This window comes from Brachycentrus maculatus, unplaced genomic scaffold, assembly GCF_059751285.1.
Source record: "Brachycentrus maculatus isolate JH-2025_06_01 unplaced genomic scaffold, ASM5975128v1 h1tg000244l, whole genome shotgun sequence".
NCBI classification, from domain to species: domain Eukaryota; kingdom Metazoa; phylum Arthropoda; class Insecta; order Trichoptera; family Brachycentridae; genus Brachycentrus; species Brachycentrus maculatus.
The window spans coordinates 1,040,659-1,064,630 of NW_028280995.1; the positions used below are offsets into that span (position 1 = coordinate 1,040,659).

General features: G+C 34.5%; 2 protein-coding genes across 2 annotated transcripts; one reads left to right on the forward strand and one right to left on the reverse strand.

Moving 5' to 3' along the window:
• The first annotated feature begins 1,335 nt into the window (after positions 1-1,335).
• Positions 1,336-13,915, forward strand: LOC148306283 (uncharacterized). The gene is made up of 9 exons (XM_088265333.1): positions 1,336-1,703; positions 1,787-1,996; positions 2,979-3,097; positions 4,008-4,110; positions 4,768-4,990; positions 6,354-6,539; positions 7,494-7,581; positions 8,437-8,684; positions 10,274-13,915. Exons 1-9 carry the CDS (start codon positions 1,627-1,629, stop codon positions 13,784-13,786), a joined length of 4,767 nt encoding a protein of 1,588 aa, XP_088121459.1. The 5' UTR covers positions 1,336-1,626; the 3' UTR covers positions 13,787-13,915.
• A 4,053-nt stretch (positions 13,916-17,968) lies between these two features.
• On the reverse strand, positions 17,969-23,470 carry Chchd2 (Coiled-coil-helix-coiled-coil-helix domain containing 2). Its single transcript, XM_088265335.1, has 4 exons — positions 23,320-23,470; positions 23,093-23,237; positions 20,354-20,588; positions 17,969-18,203 (listed from the first exon to the last, which is right to left on the reverse strand). Exons 1-4 carry the CDS (start codon positions 23,364-23,366, stop codon positions 18,193-18,195), a joined length of 438 nt encoding a protein of 145 aa, XP_088121461.1. The 5' UTR covers positions 23,367-23,470; the 3' UTR covers positions 17,969-18,192.
• Between the last annotated feature and the right edge of the window lie 502 nt (positions 23,471-23,972).

Sequence of the window (23,972 nt, forward strand, 5' to 3'; positions counted from 1 at the left end):
TGGAACTAACGGCGCCATATTATATGTCTGATTGCATGGTTGGTGCCATAATCCATTTGTAATATTGTAGTTGAGAGACACCAGACACAATGCAATTTTGGGGTCTCACATAATATTTTTAGTCTGCAACATCAACAAAAACAGCATAAATAAAAAAAAAATATTACTTTTCGCCCAAAAATTAAGATTAAAAAAATCTTCAATCAACTTAGCTGCCTATGTGATATATGGAAAAATAAAGTGAAAGAAATATAATGTTGAAATACTGTACATTTATGTCATTAGAAATTTCGGTTATCTAAATATGGGGACTGACTGGAGTCATTTTGTCGTAACGTAACACATTACTAGGCGAGCATTCGTATAGTCAGTACAGCGAGCCGAGCTGCTCGCCGCTCGTTCCGAGTGATTCATCCGATGTCGGATGCTCGCTGCAAATGTTACGTTACAACGAAATGCTCTGGTCAGTCAGTCATTTATTTTTAGCACATATCGCTCACTCCTTTCAAGAATGTAATAAATCAAAAAACAAGTTTAAAAATATAACACAATTTATTAAAAATTAATATCAAGCTACTTACTGAACTTTTTACTGTGCAACAGATCTTTTAAGGTAAAACCTGAGGGTTTTTGCCCCATTTGAAAAATATTTAGTATATTAAAAAAAAATAATTAAACAATACTTTTTCTTCATAATGCAAAAACAACACTTTCTGTCCTGTAGCCGATAAATATTATGTTAAAAATATGCCTCTTTTGCTGGGATATAATACATTTTCTGGGCATAATTTACTAAATAAATTATTGTACTGGATGATGATGAGGTTGGGATTAAGGGAGGGGGCGAAATATTAACGGGATTACTGAAAATGTGTAAAAGAGGTGAAAATTCTTTTCAAAAACCAATAAGAACTAAAGTTGGTGTGGTGGCAGAATTAATGAAATATGAATGTTCAACATTGGGCAGAATGGTGAACGTTACACAAGTGTAAAAAGTGATCACAAACGTCAGGTCGTAAGCCCTGGGATGCTCAAACTTTCATCTTCTTTCATAAAAAGTAAAGAATGAGAATATGGAAGTCAATGAATTCGCAAAGCTTAAAGGATTCGTACATCTTGAATATAGTTATACGGTCTCATACGGGTACGAGTGAGCAACCCTGAGTGCCCTTGCCATCACTATTGTGGACTGGATGAGGATGAGGGTAGGATTACGAAGGGGCTAAATATTAACGCCATTACTGAATTTAAAGGTGAAAATTATTTTGAAAAACCAATAGGATCTAAAGTAGGTGCCTAAACAAAACTAAACCAAAGATTTTTTCTATGGTAAATAGAGTTGTCTCTGGACTTGTCCTGTCAAAAAGTTGTTAAAATAATTTTCGATTTTCAATATTTTTAAACAAGCGCTTAAAGTTTAACTAGTGTTTTATTATTATTTATTTTATTTATGTTGTGACATCAAATATTTTATATTTTTCTTACAAATCGAAACTTTAAAGAATTGCCCATTTTTAATCGACATTTTATTTTGTATTTTTTAACTGTTTTAACCGTCATCAGTCATCACGCCGAATTGTCCAAACATTATTTGTTTAATCTGGATTCTTTAGCGCAATAATTGTTATGGATGATATCAAAGACGAAGGGTTGTGTGATGATGAACTTTCTCAAGACGAACCTCCTATTACATATCCAATAAGGTAATTTCTGACATTCGCTCTTATGAAACATAACCTATATAAATAAACAAAAACGATTTATGAGGTTTTATTTTACTTTTAAGCTGTTCAAATGTGCCGGAATCTCTATTTGACGATGAAACCGCCGCTGCCAAGCATTTTGAAAAGTTTGGTGCAGTTATTAAAATCCTTTTGAGACCAGCAAAGAAATCTTGTATTGTCGAATATAAAAACAGAGAAAATGCAGAGAGGGCTATTCTCAATGCTGGCGCGTACGATGGCTTCATGTTCGATGTTACGTGGAGCAAAGAGAGGTATTAATTTTGGTTACTAATGTTTTGAAGATTAACTAATTTTATCAATTTCTATGTGCTTATATTAACACACTATGGACGGGAAAGGTATTTCTATCCGTTTGGTCGATTGATGCAATTTTCATCAGCTTTGAAATTGATGCAAGCCTCATTTCAAAGCTGACTTTGAAATGAGGCCTTCTTTTCTAAAAAAGAAGGAATTACATATTTAATATGAATATTATGCACCAATCACTTTGTTAAGGTCTTAACTATATGTACATAATTATTAAATCGCGTAAAAAAACACCCGTTTGAAATTTGTTAAATAGAAATAATTTTTTACCAAAACAACAACGTGGATTCATTATTTTAGTAATTAGTATGTTCTTGAACTATATGAAAGTATTTTTACAATATAATTTATTGCCATGATTGGATGTGAGTGCTAATTTGTATGGAAAAGTACCTAATTATCGCATAATTAAGTACTTTAAAAAAATATATTAATGCTTGAAAAAATATTTTATTAAACTATTTTACATGATAGTTTAAACATCTTTTAAATTAAGAACAGATTTTTTAAAAATGTAAATTTACAATAAGTGAAAGGCAATAAACAAAACATGTCCAATCATTACTGCAAACAAATATGCACAAAATAAGACATATAGCTTTGTTTTAGTTGCGCGTTTACAATTACTGGAACCTTCTACACAAAACGTCCATTATGTATTCACTGGAGTCGATAGTTGCTTGTCATATGCACAGGGGGTTATTGTAAATATGTGTGAACTGACATGCAAAAATATAATACAAGACAAGATAGCAAGCTTGGCGCTGCCATCTTGCCTTGTAATTTATTTTCAAAATTGTGTTCCAATTTTATTTAAAATTGGAACATATTTTCTGCATTAGTTGGACTCATTCAAAAGCAAATGGTTATAATGCATATAGTGAAATTCTATACAACCTGATCATGTGATTTTGTTGGTGATGCCAGGAAGCGGCCTAAAGTGAATGACGACCCTGATTGGTTACCTGATGCCGATGTGGCGGCAGAACTTGCGGCCATGTCCGGTGGTGTACAAAAAATGCCTCCACGCCTCCATAGACAACAAAGTATGCAATTTTTGTTTTTTAGGATAATGTCAAGTAATGTAATTTGGGCTATTACTTTCTTGTAGATATCTCAATAGAAGGTTTTCGAGAAGAGAATATGGAAGTCTAGGCATTCAAAAATCTCAAAGGATTTGTACATCTTAAATATAGCTTGTCTTATACAAGCTTATACGGGTACGAGTGAGCAACCCCAAGTGCCCTTGCCATTATACTTCCTCCATTTTCTTCCCCATAGAGCAATAATTTCGTTCATCCTGAATCCTTTAGTTATGTCAAATCTATCCCTTCAATATTCCTCTCATAGATCCAAGAATCTGGAGCACAGGAGTGAATATCTTGCCTTGATGTAATGTGCAATCAAAGTAACAACCTGTTGATTTGATGCAGTGCCATATACACCACTGAGGTGAGGATAGAGATAGGATAGAGAAGGATATGAAGATTTTCAAAAAAACTATCCTCATCATTATCTGGTTCACCCTTCGCCTTTTTGCCCGTGATTGAACATATAAATGTTTAATAATATAAATTATTTAGATTTTTTTCAAAATTTGTATACATATTTTTCATGACAAGAAACAAATCATTCCCTTCTCATCTATGCTCAGATATCTAAGAAAATGTTGGTATCAAGTTGTAAAATTGTTAAATAGTTGACAATCCCTCGGATGTTAAATCCACCATTTTTTTTACTCCTAACTCATTTTAGGCCACTGAAGAAGTAAAAATCGAGCATAGATCAATATTTTAACCATTGTACATTGATTCCGAAATTTTCCATAAAATGTTTTTAATTTTTGCAGCACCAGATATATTTATCGATATTTTAGATAGATATATTTATCAATGCTAGTTATATTTCTATTGTTAGCTCTTCATTGTATATACAATATGTTTGTGTTTGTTCTAGAAATGGAGGTTGAAAAACCATCACCTGTTTTGTACTCAAAACGACCACCTGTTAAAAAAATTGCTGTCAAGAAAAAAGTCATACCTGTTGAGAATGTTCAAAGGTAAAACCATTTTTTTTATATGTATTTTTTTATTCAAACATTCACTGCATAATATTCCAAAGCCTTCCTCCTATAACCCTGTTTGATCCCAATAAACTCAGCCCATTTATAGTCTCAAGAATTGAGAGGCAACTAGGCACATAAAAAAAAATACTTTGAATAAAAATATTGGTATGTACTCTCTTTGAAACTCTAGATTCCTTTTTTTGCACAGCTATGGGCTTGTCCACTACCCGGAATTTTGCAGCCCGGCAGTCCGGTTTTGAAAAATGTAAGCGACTACGACAGTTTAGCGTGATCGAATTTACGCGCAATGTGTTCACGCACCGATCAAGAGCACCAATCCGAAAAAATATTGACAAAAGCCAATTGTTGTTTTAAAATGCTAACTGACCTGCTGAACGGTAACATTCCGTGTAATTCCGTTTAGTGGACAGGCGCCCTATATCTGATTGTCTCATGTTTTCTTCAGCGCTTCCCTATTGCCTCTTGCAATCCACCAGAGCCCCCAAAAGGATGATCCACCCCTTTCAAAATCACTGATTGAGATGTACCCCTACATTCTTTCCGGATATAATTTTTATCCATAACATCCCAATCGATTGATCTGATATGTATTTTATATTAACCAAATCGCTTATCTCGTCGGCATTCCAGTGTACCTCTGCCAGCAACACAACTGACCCAGACGATAGACAGAGAAGAACTGAAGCTGTTGGTTAGCCGAGCGTGGAATACTACGGAGGACAAACTCAAAGCCTTGGAAATAAGAGACCGCATCATCCGGGCTGGTTTGTCCGTAAGAAAAGATGCTATCCAGGGATGCTGTCCGGACATGTGTCCCGAGAGAGAACGGCTTGTCAGGGAGTTTCAAAGACAGGTAACAAGTGAATCTATTCAAACTTACGAAAATATGTAGCATGTACTAAGTGGAATCAAGTAAAGGGTCCGCCATCTAAAGTTTTTTTTTTCAACTAGTGCTTATTTCGTGAATGGTAACACTTAGCTCATGTCTGATTTGACAGATAATTAGTTTTATCCTTCCGCTGAGCGAATATGGTTATGTGTATACGCTTGAACAACGCTGGGAAATATTGCGACATTACTTTGAAAATCATGGTAATGTTGCAGAATGTGTGCGAAAATTGCGTACGGTTTTTGGAAGAAGAGAAGCACCGTCAGCTCCGTATGTTCGTTATCTTGTGAAAAAAGTGAAAGAAACTGGCATCCTCATCGATAAACCAAAGCGTGAAAAGCCAAAAACAGTGCGTACACCCGAGAATATCGATGTTGTGGCAGAAAGTGTGCGTGAAGCGCCATCAACATCAATTCACCGTCGTTCTCAACAATTTGAACGGATTTTTGTTCACAAAAATTGAAGAGGAGGATATTGGCAACATTTGGTTTCAACAGGACGGCGCTACGTGCCACACAGCTGAAGCTACACTCGATGTTTTGCGCCCTTTTTTCAAAAAAAAAAAGTTATTTGGCGGACCCTATATTTGTCTTATTGCCACAATACAAAACAACAGTTTCTGAATGTTGCCCAACAAATATATTTTTTGAACTTACAAAATAACTTTATTATGAAATAATTTTATACATATCTCATAACTTTTATAATAAAAATGCCTATTTTACACCTTGTTAATCTGGCCGGAAAAAATGTTCCTCAATGTGTGCCTTACATGATCTTTCACTGCTACGAAAGTTCAAAACGTGGTTTTATTATTCTCTGCTTGGCAAAATCAATCAACAAAAAATCCATGATATTTTTCTTCCAACGTCATGAAATTGTTTAATATTGTTCCTCAAACGTAGCGGAAATGTATCCAATGGATGAAGGGTTTAAATGTATTCATCCTGTCCAAATTGTCCACTATTGATGTTGTCACCTTTTTACTCATTCTAAATTGTGAATTAAAAATTTAAAACTGCTTAAAATGCAAGTAAAAATTAATTGATATCTTACTGATAAATTCATCTTATATCTTACTGATAAATTCATTCTTTTTTTAGTTATTTCAAAATGTAACCTTACTGTACAGTATTTCTTTTTTACTAATGGTTTTTTTCAAAATAGAATAGAGACGAGTGTAATAGTCAGCTGTTCCAAACTACATACATATGTATATGCTTCATTCAAAATTCTCCTCGAATAGATAATAAAAATCATCAAATAATGCTGTATTATTTTGATCCTTCCAATTCATATGCTATAAGATTTTTGATATTCAATTCAGGTATCTTCGTATGAAATGGATCCAGCTGAAAACTCAGGGCGTTTAGACCCTCAACGCGCTGTAAAGCAGTACAGTCGGAGCTCCGCTAACCAGGAGGAACCGCTCTGCCATGATCTGCGCCCCGTACCCGTCCTCCAGACTACCCTTTTGTACCTGCTGCATCATATCATGGACACAGGAGAAGAGGTTCCTAGTTTTATTTATACTAACTGATTCTACTTTACATTCTGTCAAATAAATACCGGGACTATGTAAAAATAAACAGAATTTTTTCCCACTAAGTTGGCACAACTGTGTTCTATATTGACACTAAGTTTGAGTGGGATTTGTCATTTAGTTAGTTGTCAGCAGTCAAAAACTTAAGTTGTACTCATTGAAAATGTAGAAAGCCTATGGTAAATCTAGGCTGTCAACTTTAAATCATAGTATGGTTTGAAACATACTGATTCTTCTCTTTGGGCTGCGAAGCTCATGTTTTATTAGATTATTTCCACATATATTATCATGGATTATATTTTTTCATTGCAATGCCCTTTAGACCAGGCATGTCATACTCGCGGCCCGCGGGCGGCATGTGACCCTCGAGTATTTTTTTGCGGCCCGCGGATACCTGCAGTTATATATTTAATTTATTTTAATTCTTCATTGAAATCATTTTTTGTACGGGAACATATGATATTCTTTCACAAAATCATTAAGTTGGATCTACTGTACCTCATGTGACTGTCTTTGATATTAAGTTAGATAAAAATGAAAGTAAGATTTTTGAGTTTTTTTTATGTGGCCCGCCGGCGTACCCAAAATACTTTATGCGGCCCTTGGTGCCTTTTGAGTTTGACACTTCTGCTTTAGACTGTTTTCTAAAGCAACAATTATTACATTTAAAATTTAAATTTCTCTTCGTAATTACGACTGTTTATTAAAATCTATTGTGACATGTATTTCGATGCATTCTTCATTATTTTCAAACACCATGTTAAAAACAATTTTTTTAAATTGGATTGAAACACATATCATAATAGATTTTAAGAAATAGTAGTATTTACAAGTGAAATTTAAATTAAAAATGGATAGATGTTACTGCAAAGTGACTGCCGAATTAATTAATGAAATAATTATTACAGTTTTGTATATTTTCAGAGTTCCCTGGAGGATTGGTTCCATTTCTTATGGGATCGGCTTCGATCTATCAGAAAGGATATTACACAGCAAGCTCTGTGTTGCAAAGGTGAGTCTTTTTTATTAAATGTTAATATTGATAGGGACCATGGCCATGGTTGGGTAGGTGTTTACGTTTGAAGTCAAGTTTAATTCCCGCTAGTTGTAAAATGAATTTGAGAATGATTTAGATGTTGGGATATTTTTCTTACTTTCCCATCCTTTTTTTCCTACCTGCAGACAACCCTCTAAATTTGAGGGTTGTTCTTGAAAAATGTCATATTCAGTTTTTGATTTGCCATTATTAAATTCTTTCATACCTTCCTATAATCTTCTTCAAAACTCTCATCCACACCTGATGGTGCATAGGGCGCTACATCATATAAATGCAGAGTTATCTTGATCGTTAACACATAAAGAAAAGGTGTTCAGCCCTCCGCTTCAGGTACTAGTCCAGAGCGTGCTGACCACCATTACACTACGGAGGCGGGCCAAACACATATAAGGCGTTGATAAATTATCGACCTCATGAAAAATCAGGAACCTGTTATTTTATTTATTAAAAAGTTTAGTCAGATATTTCAACAGATGTCATAAGACCAAGGATTGACATATATTGTTTTATCCAAAGTTCCACACTACAAACAATTCCCTCCGAGTTGAATTGAGGTTCGAAACTTGGAGCAAAGTAAAAATATATACGTTTATGCGAGCCGCGTATAGGGCTTGTTTTGTGAAAACGGTTATGCGGGCCGTGGGGAATACTGAAAAAGACGCGCAATGACAGTAGCTTTCAAATGAATATAGTCATGGATGAACACGATGAAAAATAATACTAGTAACGCCCTCTTTTAACCGCACGAATTAATGCATACTCCTAATACCTTTAAAAAAAAAAACAACAACAATGATTGACTTTCCATAGGTTCCGTGTCCCTGGTAGAGGCGTGCGCCCGCTTCCACGCGCACTGCGCCGCGCGGCTGGTGGAGGAGCCGCCGTCCTCGTTCGACCAGCGCCTCAACACAGAGAACCTGTCCAAGTGCCTGCAGAGCCTCAAGTACATGTATGGGGACCTGCGCGCGCGAGCCCGCGCACACGCCTGCCCGCGCGAGGCCGAGTTCCGCGCCTACGTCGTGCTGCTCAACATGCACGACTCCAACTTCATGTGGGAGGTGAGATTAACCCTTCCCTTACGGTGCTGAATACTTCCGCGTGCACCGGTGATATCGCTCACTCCTTTCAAGAACGTCATAAATCAAAAATCGTTAATTTTCAGTTGTGCATGTTTTCGAAATGCCCAGAAAATGTACTATATCCCAGCAAAAGAGGCATATTTTTAACTTATTATTTACCCGCTACAGGCAGAAAGTGTTGTTTTTGCATTTTGAAGAAAATGTATTGTTTAATTATTTTTTAAATATACTAAATATTTTTCAAATGGAGAAAAAACCTTCAGGTTTTACCTTAAAAGATCTGTTACACAGTAAAAAGTTCAATAAGTTGCTTGATATTTATTTTTAATACATTGTATTATATTTTTAAACTTTAAAAAGTTCTCCTGAAAATAAAGTTTTTTGATTTATGACGTTCTTGAAAGGAGTTAGCGATATGTGTTTTGTACACCGTATGAAAATGTGGTTTGAAAACGGGTAAAATGTGAATATTCCTAATATAAATGTAACGACTCCAACTTCATGTGGGAGGAGAGATTAACAGTCCGCCTTCTCCTGAGGAGTTTTACGTGGTTTCCTCCCAGCAATGAGCAAATGCTGAGAAGTTCCTGATTGGCCCACACTAGATTATCCCTCCTGTTTCCAACACAGACTCAAATAAAAACATATTTAATTAGCTAGAAGAAACGAAAATCCACTTAATGATTTATAAACCTTACACATAATAAGCAAGGTAAATAATAAATGCAATTCCCATCTAAAAAAAAATTAAAAAAAAATCCTTCCTGGTGCTGAATACTTCCGCATGCACCGGTGATATGTATTTTGTACACCGTAAGAAAATGTGGTTTAAAAACGGGTGAAATGTGAATATCCCTAAATGTTAAATGTAACGACTCCAACTTCATGTGGGAGGTGAGATTGAAGAGACAAAATGAGCGCCAAAACGGGCATTTATTAATACCTACCAGTAGTCAACCTAAGTGTAAGTTCGTTTATTAATCAAGAGATTAATCTTGATTTATTAATCGTAAGAAAGAAGTGTCTGCTTCAAAACTAGTCCACGTTATAATTAAGTTGTAATAAAATAAGCCTAAAAAAATAAGCCCCGTAAATGCCCAGACTTCCATATTCTTCTTCATCTTTGATGAGATATAAAAAAATAAAATATATTGATTTTTAAACAAAGTTATTTTGTATAGTTAGTGCTCAAATATTCATTGTAGGCTATTTGTTCGCCTCCATAGCCTAGTGGTCAGCACGTTCGGCTACCGTACTTGATGTCCTGGTTCGATTCCCAGGGGGGGGGGGCAATAAAAGTGATGTTTTTCACTAATATTTAATATCACTCTGGTAGCTGATGCAGAGGGCTGATTCTTTCCTTTTCTTCATGTGTTAACAATCAAAATAACACTGCGTTTATATGATCGGGTGCGGATAAGGGTTTGAATAATAAAATAATACTCTTTAGACAGCATCTAACTTTTATTAGGAGAACCTAGTCCAGTTTTTTTTTCCGACACAGTGTTGATTTTCTCTAAAACTATGTTCAATGTTTAAAAATTTTGAATGGTTTGTTTTTTTTCTAGGTTCAACGTCTGGATCCACAAGTCCAAAGTTCTCCAGAAATACGTTTTGCCATCAAAGTGTTCACCGCCCTGGATAACAACAATTATGTTCAGTTTTTTAAACTGGTCAGAGATACGACCTACATAAATGCTTGCATACTACTCCGCTACTTTAACGACGTGCGGGCACGCGCTTTAACAAGAATGATAAAATCATACTCGCCTCGCGGCATATCTCAGTTTCCGGCCAACGAATTGATGGAACTACTCGCCTTTGAGAGTTTAGATAGTATGGAACTTTTCCTCGATCACTATGGCCTACAAATGACGACGGATCAAGACGCCACCTACATAATATTAGACAAAAATGCTTTTCGCGATAATAGTTCGCCGTATTCGCCCGAAAGAGCTATCAGCCTTGTGGAATCCAAACTGAAAACGTCACTCGGTGAGGTGGTCTACGGCGACGTCCTACCCCCGTTTGAAGACTACACGCCTCATTCCAGTTTCGAGGCTTCCGGTTTTATAAAGAAATCGGCTATCTTAGCTGAAGATCAGGGCTATCGAGTTCCTAAGGAGAGGTCCCAAGAGATAGCGAGTATGCTCAAAGCATCGTCACTACCGGTACGATCCTCCCAGGCTACATCTCAGGAAGCATTCAGTCACCCGCCTGTTAAGACTTCCAACGTGTTCCCGAGCCGACCTAAAAATACTGATTTCACTTTTGCCAAACCAGAAATACCCAAGGGTGTGTTTTCCCAAAATGCATTTAATATTGACACTTCGGAAAACAAAAATAGTGAAGGTGCAGATAACAACCTATTCAGAAAAGGCAGCGGGGACGCGGATAGTCATTTATTAAAAAAACCCACTAGCGTATTTTCCAATGCGGCCAACAAATTTGTTTTTTCAAAGCCCACAGAAGCCGAACCGTCAAAATCACTTTGGCAGAATAATTCCGCTAACGTATTTAGTAAGGGAGTCGCTGAAATCGATTCCACTCCAAAAAATCTATTTGGAAATAAACTTGATCAAAATGCGAGTACAACACTGTTTTCTAATACTAGCACTAAGGCAGCGGGAAACATGTTTGCGTCCGCTCAACCTCTTTTTGGAAACAAACCTAGCTCGGTCGGCGAAGTCAATACTACCAATATTTTCAAATTAGCGGCCGACACTACATCGGCACCTTTGCAAAGTAATATTTTCAATCCAGCCACAGCTCTATTCAGCAATGCAGTAGCTAGTATAACTCAGATTGATAACAGTAAAGCCATTGAGGAAGAAATGAGGCAAAAATCTGCAATGGCAGCCAAAAAGAAACAGGAAGAAGACAGAAGAGCGCAAGAGAAAATCAAAGAAGAAATTCGTAAACAGGAAGAGCTGAAACGTAAAAATGAAGAAAAAAGAGTTTTGGAATTAGCCAAACAAAAAATTGAATTAGAAAAGAAACAGGCCGAATTAGCGAAGAAAAAAGCGGAATTGGAGAGACAGGAAAAAGAGAAACGAGACTTAGAAATGCGGATAGATAAACAATTGCAAGAAATAATTCCAGAAATTTCTAACGAAGTTGTAGAACAGCTTTGTTTCGAAATTATGGAAGAAGAGATGGATAAATATGATGCTTTAATGAAATGCGCGCATAACACGATGGAAGAATTAGTCTCTGAAGTATGCGTTGAAGAATGCAAATCCGGAATATGCGCAGCGAGAAGACTGAACGAAATACGGCAGAGAATAGTCTGTCGGGCCGCAGGCAGATTGTGGAGGTCTCAAACGATAAAGTCTAAAAGGCGACGATCCTTGCTCCACATCACCCCCGCCTGGATTCCCACCCGCCCGCCCCCGACTCCCCCCCTAACACAGTCTCACGCCATACAGAGAATGAGAGATTTCCACCGCGGAAAGCTGCCTAACTTTAAATTACCCAGCCCGTACAGGAATTATACGATAAATCTATTTGAAACGGTGAAAAAATCTCTCCTCAAAACATCCCAAACACTAAAAAGCAAATCGGTGTCCCTGAATGTCTACTGGAAGATAGTTTTTTCAGTTCCTGATCAAACCAAGTCCAAAAAATACTCGTCATTCTTTCGCAATTGGTTCAAGGACCTCTTTACGGACAATCAAATTGATGTGCTTAATAATCAGATATATCTCAGTGAAAATTATTGGTACAAAAAGTTTGCCATTTCCATTACGGAAATTTCCTGTTGCGACGCAAACAAATCTGATACCAAGGAGATGAGTGGATTAAATGGACTGATGATTTTCTGTAACACGGAATACGAAAGTATAGCCGACTTGATGAGGCGGATAAACTATGCCATAGTGACCAAATGTGATTACGAATGCATACCGATTGTTTTACTTTTAGTTTCGCATAGAAAAGACGAAGTAACCACTGTTGAATCATATTTAGATCAGTACAAAACTCACAAATTCATATCAGATTTCAACGTTATTCGACCCGCTAAGTTCGATTATGAGAATATGTCTATATCGACTAAAGAAGCCCTCAAATGGTTGGCTAAAAGATTTACTAAAAGTCCCACCATTGAGTCTCAACTCTTATCCAGTTACTTGGATCAATGCGTCGGAAGTGAACTATGGTATCGATTCAAATTGTCCTTAAATTCTTCTTTAAAGCATGCTTTTGATAATATTGACATTCTGACCAACCTTTACAATGAGGCCGTAGATAAAGCCGCAGAAATTGTTTCTATTCCGGACTTATGCAAATATCCGGTGTTTCCCTGTGAATTTCAAGAATATTTAACCTTCACTCCTGCCTATCCTAAAGAGTATGAATACATTTGCGGAAATTGGAAATCTAACATACCCGCTGTCAAGGAAACAATCGGCTCTTTCAAGATGCCGCAATATACGGCAGAATGGCCACCGATTAGTTACCAAAATTTTCAAGAATCTCTTAGAAAATTTGTTTCCAAGTTGAATTGGTTCTCTAACTCTGAAAAAGTGGTTTTACGAATACTCGGTAATATTAAAGATGATCCTGAAGATGAGGATAATGTATCAACATACTCTTGGATTGAAATCATGAACATTCTCGTGTCTGAAAAAATTGCGGAAACAATCAAATGTTTAAATGAAAAATTGCCTGACTCATCGTATCAACCCGATTTATACTCGAATGATTTTGTTGTAGTTTATAAGCCGAGAGACCTAAATAATTACCGTACCAGTCCGTGGTGGTACAAGTCGACCCTTACTCGAGACATCTCTCCCGTTGTCGAAGATTTTCCGGATGATATGAGTGAGTTAGATACTAGTAATCCTAAAAGAAGGAAGATGGACTCTTCCGACGATAGTGAATCACTGGATGATGCATGGATAAGCTCAGTATTAACAGATATGGAAGAGACGATAAAAAAAACTAGTCAATGCCATAAAATATTTACAGATTTAGAAAAAACTCTGGAATTAGAGAAACAAAAGCAAATGGAGTTTGAAGAGTTCCTGCAGTCGGCTCTAAGAGATGACTGGGACCCTGATAAAAGTATGAAGTTATAGCAGAATCTTGTTTTTATTGTATTGTCATTATATTCATTGGGAATGTATTAATTCATGTATTGTTTGCATAAAAGTATATATCGTGGGTATAATACTGGCAAAAAATGTTAACTGCAAAATCCCTGTTATTGAAAGCTTTTAGCCTGAAAAAATACCCGCTATGGAACTTAAAGTTGAATTTACTCGTAAAACCACATAAATATGACATTTCAAACTACTTAGTGTATTTTGCCAGTTTATAAAATGCTGAAAACTATAATAATGCATCATTTAGTCATAATTGCATATTTTCAATTTAACATTTTTTGCCAGTACACCCGCGATATGAAATACCCTCTCCGTTATGATACATAGTTTTGCATATCGCCCACTCCTTTCAAGAACGTCATAAATCAAAAATTGACAATTTTAAGTCATGCATGTTTTCGGAATGCCCAGAAAATGTACTATATCCCAGCAAAGGTGGCATATTTTTAACTTAATATTTACCCGCTACAGGGCAGAAAGGGTTGTTTTTGCATTTTGAAGAAGAGTTTTTGTTTAATTATTTTTTTAAATATACTAAATATTTTTCAAATGGAGAAAAAACTTTCAGGTTTTACCTAAAAAGATCTGTTGCACAGTAAAAAGTTCAATAAGTGACTTGATATTAATTTTTAATACATTGTATTATATTTTAAAACTTTAAAAACGTTCTCCTGAAAAATTAAGTTTTTCGATTTATGATGTTTTTTAAAGGAGTGTGCGATATGTTAGCTACATATTATTAGCACTAAAGTTATGTTTTGAGTGGTTATATTACAGAAAATGACTTGGTACAAAAGCATAGAAAACAATTGTGCCAAAACAGTTTGGTAGAGGAGCAAAGCCATATGCTAATTCAGTCATTCCTAACAATGATCTGAAAGTCAAACAATTCGGTACCCATAAAAATAAGTACCAAAATAGGGACATTTGGGAGCATCACATCAAGTATACCATTGGTGTACCCATTTGAATATACAGTGGAATCTCTCATAACGAGTAATTCACATAACTAGCTAAAAAAACTGATAAAGTTGCTCTCTTAATGAGTGACAATTCGCAAAACGAGTTACAGAGAAAAGGCGAGTCCCTTTTTCACGACATTCACTTGTAAGCCGGGACTTCCGTGTCAGTCAAACAAAACATGTTCACTTATAGAGTAAGATTCTGGAACGAATTATGCTCATTATGAGGGGTTCCACTGTAAATCATTTTGTATTAGCAGTACCGGAAAGTACCTGAGTGAATAATCACATGATCATTTAATATTGGAAGATAGAGGGGGTTTCATTTCATAAATAACATATTTGAAAACATTATTAACAATAAAAAACAATTGAATTTTTATTTGAAAAACCCGTGTACTTTCCTGCAGGCCTGTATAACTTTTTTAATAATCTAATTTATAGAAGGATTTGTGTATACATATGTAAAGTTTGTATTTATCAAGTATTTATATTACTCATTTGTAATTCATGGTACATACATAACATTATATTTTTTAAAGTAATTATTTATTTCCTGAGTTATCAATTATGTAATGTTATAAATGTCTTATTTTATTTTAAAACTATAAATCCATTTTTTTAACTCTTACCACTCTGTAGGCCAGACATTCTGGCCCGTATGATTCTAGTAGGCAGCTCCGTGGGCCACAATGTCTGGCCCGACGCAGGTATAACTTTAATCACTGATTTCTCTATCACCCGAGCATTGTATATTCTACCAAAAAATATTTCAGATAAATACAGTTCATCTTAACATGGTCATACGAATTGCCAGACAGATGCCCAAAATTATGGAACCAAAATATTTATTTTAATGGTAGAAAAATGTCGCATTTTTTTGATCAGAGTAGCTGATCAGTTGTGAGAAAAAATGGTCAGAGTGGAAAAGGGTAAAGTGCAGTAAATGAAAATGTTAGTTACGCATGAAAATATATGAAAAAAAATTCACAACATTTAGAGTGTGTCCGAATCCTTGTTTACAAATCTGGGTTTTTCCACTTAGGAGTTATTTTTACATTTTGACAGGTCATAAGCCAGACTTCTATATTATTCTTTATCTATGTTGAGATGTCAAAATGTTTAAAAAATATATGTTTACGTCATATCAGATCGCAAAACTGAATGTTTCCCAAGATCACTAATTGTTATTATGAGCATACATTTAAATTCTTCATTGAGTAATTGAAATATGTACTTATATTTTTTTCTATGTAGAAATTTTGATCTCATTACCAACAATATTGTTTTATTTTTAGAAAAATTGTAAAAGGCATTGTAACACAATATTTTTTTAATAATTAACTATTTACAATAAGAGCTAAAAATATATTTTTAAAAAACTTTATAACCGTGAATAAGTTTTCATTAAGGCTCAGCATTCGTTAAGTCGCAACTTAATTTTCTCTAAATCCAGGTAACATTTTATGTACAATTTTTTTTTTCTTACAGCACCATTTTTGCATTGAAAAAATAAGTTTTTTAAAAAAATCATAAAAAAATTAAAAATCAAATTATTCATTAAAAATCGTAAAAAATTATATGGTTTTGAAAAGAAAAAAGTTGAAGGGTTAAGAATTAAACGAAAATTATTAAAAAAAAATTTCTACATATATATTAAAAAAAATATATATATATTTTTAAAAAATCAGGCGTTGAGAGACATGTGACCTCTCCAGTGGTCTACGGTGTAATGAATGCAACTTAACGAATGCTGGGCCTTAATACTGTAAACATAAATATATTTTATAAAATAAAATAAAGTATCTGGAAAAAACATTCAAGAAATGAATATATTTGTCATTTTTCAAACCATAATTGTAATTCCTTTTTTTTCTATTTCCGTTTAACTTGGTTGCTTTAATTTGGTTTATACGGAAAGTTTAAGCAGAGTTAAAATTTTACATGTTTTTTTGCTAACATTCATTGATAACTATATGTATATATTTTTTTAAACTTAATTGTACCTGTAACACTTTAGTTCAGACTAACCAATTTCCTTCATCCTTAATTATTATAGCATTTCTTTAGTGTATATAGCATGTAACTCTACTATTATTATTTTATCAATTGTATTAAGATCCAAATCATTCAATTGCAAATATAATACAATTTAATTATAAATTTCATTAAAATGTTAATAATTACGTAGCATTTATATTGACACTGTAAAGTGACGGCCTCAAGCAACACATGTGTATAAAATAAGTTTGTCAAATGTACCTGGATTTGAGTAATTCAAGTATGATGGCTTTCTCACTTAATTTTCTCAATAAATTAGGTACAAACGCAGTAATGATTTCTTTAAAATGCTACGAGGCCCTGATAATATACATGTTCAAACCTGAATCATTAGGGCGTCCACTACACGGAATGACACAAAATTTTACCGTCCTGCACGTCAGTTAGCGTTTTAAAACGACGATTGGCTTGTGCTTTTGTCCATCTTTTTTCATAACGGTGCAAGAGCACCGATCCGAAAACGCACGCACCGATCTGTTCGCTCCAAATCCGATCCCGCACCGATCAAGAGATCGGTGCGTGAACACGTTGCGCGTAAATTCAACCACGCTAAATGGTCGTAGTCGCTTCATTTTTCAAAACCGGACTGCCGGACGGTCAAATTCCGGGTAGTGGACAATTGCCCTTACTATCGGTTTATTTTTCATTATTGTGTTCATAATCTTAGAATAACAAATATAGAGTGAAAGTGACACTTCCCTATTAAAAAGAATGGATTTGTGACATATTTTTGTTTGTTAAAAAATTTAATAAAATATTTACTAGTAAAAAACTGTTATGCTAGTAACATGTTTGTTGTAAGGTGGGGACTGACCGGAGCATTTTGTCGTAACGTAACATTCGCGGCGAGCATCCGACTTCGGATGGAGCACTCGGAACGAGCAGCGAGCAGCTCGGCTCGCTGTACTGACGTACAGAATGCTCGCATCGTAATGTGTTATGTTATGAGGAAATGACTCCGGTCAGTCCCCACTTGTAGAGAGCTTGCGCAAGTTATAGTGTTGATATGTTTGCTACTTTATACTTATAGGAATATTACTTTATTCTTTTTGTATTGCAATAAATTTTTTTTTAATAAAAATGTTACTTGTTTTATTTAAAAGGACCGGAAATGGTGAAATAAAACAAATGATTAACAATGAAACATTTTTATTTGTCCAATGCACTTTCTACACAAATTTGTAATTGTTCTACTCTGGTATTTTGTTATTCCAACTATTCTTCGAAGGATTTCAATTAAATGAGTCATCGATTGCAAAACAATATAATACTTATCGGCTAAATTATTCTAAAAAATAGCAGCGAAAAATATAAGAGCTCAAAAATATATTGACATAATTAGGAAATGAATCTGGTTTACAACATATCTGAAACAAAAAAAAAAGAAATTTTACAATCATAAAAAGACAAATAAAAAATAAAATAATTAATATTTTAAGATTAAAATTAAATTAACATAAATAAAATGCTTTGTCACATGATGAAAAGGTTTCCAAGATGTTTGTTAAAAATAATTCATGATTGAAAACTAACATGAGCATTTTTGAAACGCATATGTGCCATGCTTTATGAAACATTCAATGAAATAATACATAATTATAAAATAACTACATATCAGCTTGCACTTTTTATATCCTCGTTTAAGAATATAAAATAAGAACATTTTCTGCCCCTTAAAATAGAGTATTTTTTTATTAACACATTGACTGCCAAATTAGAGAAAAAAACAATCTTTGGGGCCACAACTGTAAACAGACTACATTCAGTCTTTATTTTAATGCAATGCCAAGTATGTATTAGTTTTCAGAGAAAAATCTGGGCCAACTTCGGTAATTTGTCCAGGGGGACCACATAGAAAGTGCATTAATTTACATTATATGGCAAACGTGAAGCGTATCGTATTTATATAACGTTAAATCCAATCCATGATTGGAGTTATATTAAACTCACGCGACCTCTTGACCAAATATATTGCAAGTTAAATAATAACTCACATGGCGTTCAACATGTTAATATACTAATAAATCAATTCATTTCATCATTGTGTAGTTAACATAAAATATTAGAGATTTTAGTAATTCAAAGAAGTTATAAAACTCTATATTGAATTTTTTGTTGATATTAAACAATTAAACAGGATTTTATAATGAATTTGAACTTATAAAAACAATGCAGCGGCAGAAAAGGTATAGATATAACAAGTCCAAGTTATAACTCAATTATAGAACATTGATGTATAATGAGTCCTAATTTTTAAATATACTAAGTATTTATTTACACTGCAAAATGGTGGATCATGGTCTAATGGTGAAAAATGCTGATACACATATTTCCAGGATGTAAGTACATATAATATAACATACGGGTAGCTGGCATATTACTATTGACCAATTCGAAAGCCTAAATAAAGCAACTAAAACATTGTCAAGATGTGACATCTGTAGTCCACTTCATAACGAAGTACCAAGTCTGTTGACTACTATACGATGTCACCACGGAAAAAAACATTTTTTATGGATGCGATACTGTTCATATATTCATGTTAAAAATACACAACTTTTGATTGAACTTTTTAACATATTCATGGTAAAGAGTTTAAACGTAAGTCATGTCTTAATCTAATCAAAAGTATGTTAAAGGTGACTTAAGTATGCATGTGGTATGATGTTGAAAAATGTAAAACTAACTGACCATAAATAAATAAATAAATGGTAGAGCAATATAACTTTTACAAAATTCTCATTGATTATTTATTATTTCTCCCTATCAAAAGTAATAATAAATAGTATCAACGTAGACATAATTTTTTGAAAGGTGTAAAACCTATGAAAATTACACTAAATTGCGGAGTTTCATGTGCATTTTTATTTCACAAATGACGCTAGTCTTAAAGAATAATGTGGTTAAATCCATTGAATTTCATTTTCATATGTGCATCCATTATAATATTAACACATTGTTTGCGGGAAACACTTAAAAATGTCTTTTGCATACTATTTGTAGAGAACGGAGACGCTTATAAGTGTTCTATTTGCTTACTTTTGGTAGAGCGCGATAGATGCCAAAAAATACTGTACAGATCAGAACAGGGTTTGCAGTTACTTATGATTAGTATAACAAGGGTCGGGCGGCAAACTGTCTGAGTATAATTAGGTTCGAAAACAATGGGTTAACATTAACTGAATACAGTAAACTCCTTTATAACATTGAGATAGGTACCACGTTTATCAATGGGAACTGTAGGGGGTTAGTGTTTTAAAATTGTATTTTAATTTTAAATGATGCATTTCAGTGTTTTCTGCTGGTTAAAATGTAAAAATACAATTAAAAAAATTAACCACTTATAACATTCCCTCTGATAATGCGGTACCTATCTTAATGTTACAGGGGGTTTTACTGTACTGAAAGAATGATTCTAATTGAGTTGCTCGCACCATTCTGTAGTGTAAATATGCACAAATACAACTAGACGATGGAGAGATGCAAAGAGTCGATTGGGCATCTAATTAGAACATACGGTTGGCCTGCTTGCACTGACGCAGCGCCTCGTTGAAACCCTCGCAGAGGCTGAGGTCGGACTGGCCCTGCGCGCACTGCAGGAACTGCTTGATCTCCCAGGCGCATGCTCCTGTGGGCTCCGTAGATCCCGCCGGAGGCTGGTAGGCCTGCGCGGGGGCTGCGGCCTGCTGCTCGGGCTGGCTGTCAGAGCCACCGGAAAACATGCCGGTCAGGGCGTGCCCAGCAACATGACCCTGAAAATTAAAACAATTTCTAAACAACACCCTAAAAAACTCTTATTTCCAATCCTTTAACGAAGTCTTCTTCCATCAACCTATTTTATGTAAATAAAAAATTTGCGGAACGAAGTATTACATCGGTGTACATATCGCTCACTCCTTTCAAGAATGTCATATATAAAAAATCGTCAATTTTTAGTTGTGCATGTTTTCGGAATGCCCAGAAAATGTACTATATCCCAGCAAAAGCGGTATATTTTTAACTTAATATTTACCTGCTACAGGGCAGAAAGTGTTGTTTTTGAATATTGAGGAAAAGGTATTGTTAAATTATTTTTTTAAATATACTAAATATTTTTCAAATGGAGAAAAAACCTTCAGGTTTTACCAAAAAAGATCTATTGCACAGAAAAAAGTTCAGTATGTGGCTTCATATTTATTTTTAATACATTGTATTATATTTTTAAACTTTAAAAACGTTCTCCCGAAAAATCAAGTTTTTTTATTTATGACGTTCTTGAAAGGAGTGAGCGATATGTGTTACATATTTCGGCACAGTTTGGTTAGTATGTACAATAGCATAAGTTATTTTTTATATGAAAAATGTCAATATAAATAAGACAAATTTTATAAATTTAATAAAACAACAATTATAAACCCAGCAAAAGCTGCCTTTCTACAGTCTGTTTCACTTAATGAGGCGAATGAATAGCCCCCTGACTCATCAATTTGTAATGATCACGTTCAAATCCTGTCCTTGGGATTAACCAATATTAACCGACATTAACACATTGTTTGAAGAAAGGCTTAAAAGTATCTTTTACATACTGTTGGTGCAGAGCGGAAGATGCTTATATGCATTCTATTTGCTTGCTTTTGGTAGAGCACGAGACGCCAAAAAACACTGTACAGATCGGAATAGGGTTTGTAGTTACTTGTGAATAGAATACGACCCTAATTAGTATAACAATTAGGGTCAGGGTTGATGAAAAAACTGCCGGCAAATAATGTATTGACAGCCCCCTGAATTGTCAATTTGTAATGATCACCTTCAAATCATGTCCTTGGTACCTTGCATTATTTGTACTATAGTCCAATTCCAAGTATTTATTAAAAAGCTTTAACCACATTTACTTTATTAATTTATTTATTTTATATTCAAATATTTTTGTTTTATGTAAAAACCATAATTTAAACAAAATCCACTGTTAAAATTATCAGCATTAATGACCTGGGTCGGTTGTTAAGGTTTATACCTTAAAGACTTTACAGTCTTGTTAAGAAGTAAATGTTACCAATGAAAAAAGGAGCAGGTATTTGTTTTTAATCTCGCAAAGATAAAGTAAAATTTATCTAAACTATTTACTGAACGCGCTTTAAATAAATGGCCAGTAAAGGGATTGTGAAGAGAGAAGAATCCAATGAGTATTGAATTTTATTATTGCTGACAGCAACATTTTTTTCAGAACTTGTAGAACACAGATAATTATGAGACGATAATTTTATTTAACCACCCTACTTTCGGGTTATTTTCAGGCATATTTTTTATAAACAAACAAAAAATTCACATTTGCTGTCAAAAAAATTTGTCAGTGTATCCGGTACGCATTAAATATTTTTGGAACAGACATCATTTCTCGTGTGCGTAGGTCATACAAGCGCGGAATGGTGAAGAAAAACCGTGCGTATCACGTACGTTCGTATATGTAGGGCGGTTAAATAAAAAAATCTAGCATGACTTGAATGTTAAAAATAAAACATCAGCAAAATATGATTTTTACCTTTGTGATCTTAAGCACGGGGTCAATATGACTCAGCATTACTCTAATAAGAGCAAAAAGCTATTTTTCTCACAAAATTTGGCAAGATGCCCATTGTCTTAACCTTAATCCTTCCTAATTTCCTGGTAGAAGTTTTTTTTTTAAATAGCGTGATAACCGGTCAAAAAGAGACATTTTACTCATTCAGGCAATATGTAGGGACATTCCTGATGAAAATCGCTATTTGATAAAACAATCCTCAGTCGATAAATTCAAATTCTTAAATTATTTCTTGCAATTTCGTCATGTTTTTTTCTTTGCAGTTTTCACTAGTATTATTATATTTCTTCTGATCCATTCCTCACCCAAAGGGGGCATAAGGCGCCATATCGGATTGTAAATCGTGTAAACATTATCAGAAAATATTTCAATTAATATGATTATGTAACAGCAATGATGCACAGGTTATGGTCATAAAAGTTGGACTTTAGACTTTTGTTCAAAACAATTTAAGTATTGTTTTAAATTTCTTAGTACGCAAATGGTTAAAAATAACTTAAGCATGTTGGGAAGTAAACATTGATAACACTTACGTCAAAACTGACGTGAAAACTCATACCTAACCTCAAAATTATCAAATGACGTTCAATATTCATGGCCATGAATGATGAAATTTTCACAACAGAAATAAAATTATCTTGAACCTGAATGAAGGGCATAAATTATATGTTAAAGATTGAGTATTGAAGGTCCACTTACGACAGCGGATCCCACAGCGACACCTCCAGCTGTGGCAGCCATTTGGGCGAACATGCTCGGCTGCTGGGGCTGCGCCCCAGGGGCCACCATGGGAGTGCTCGCGGGGGTCGGAGCCCTAGCGGGAACTGACGGAGGAGGGGCAGCCCTGAAAATCCAAAACCACGTTTAACACGACACATTATCACAACTATAAACACCATGAAACCGCACTCGAGGGCAATATTTACCTCCTAGGAGCTGGCGGCGGGCTTGCGGACCTTCCACGACGAGGCATTTTGAATTATATTGTACTTTTCTCGCAAAAATATTACGAAACGATGGCTCTCTCAGAGCGATTCAAAGCTTTTGCGCCGATCACTGAAATTTAATTTGTTATCTAACGAGACGCAGCGCGCAATACAAGCAGCTGACTTCACGTAGTATGTTCTAGAAAATTTTCTCGGAAAATTCGTTTCCAAATATATCTTCTATCTCATTTGTCTCGTTATCCAACTAGAATTTTCACGTGAAACGTCTGTCGAATTTCATAGAAAATTTTCTAATGACGAATACGACGTGAACATCATTCGATTATTTTTGACAGAATGCCAACTTAAAAACACGAGGGTGTTTTATGATAGAAAAATAGGAGTCTGATCATACTTAGATCATGCTAATGTGACATCTAGTGACTACTTGGTTTATGACGACCAATTGATACTTTGTTTCAAATCCTCACAAAAATGTTTATTTTATTTATTTATTAATGAAATTCAATTATTACACATATTCTACTAATAGTTATGTACATTAATTAAACGCCAAAACAGTAAATTTAATGACACCTTGCCCAATAGTTATGTGATAAATAAATGAGCAGACCACGTATTTTTTTATATTT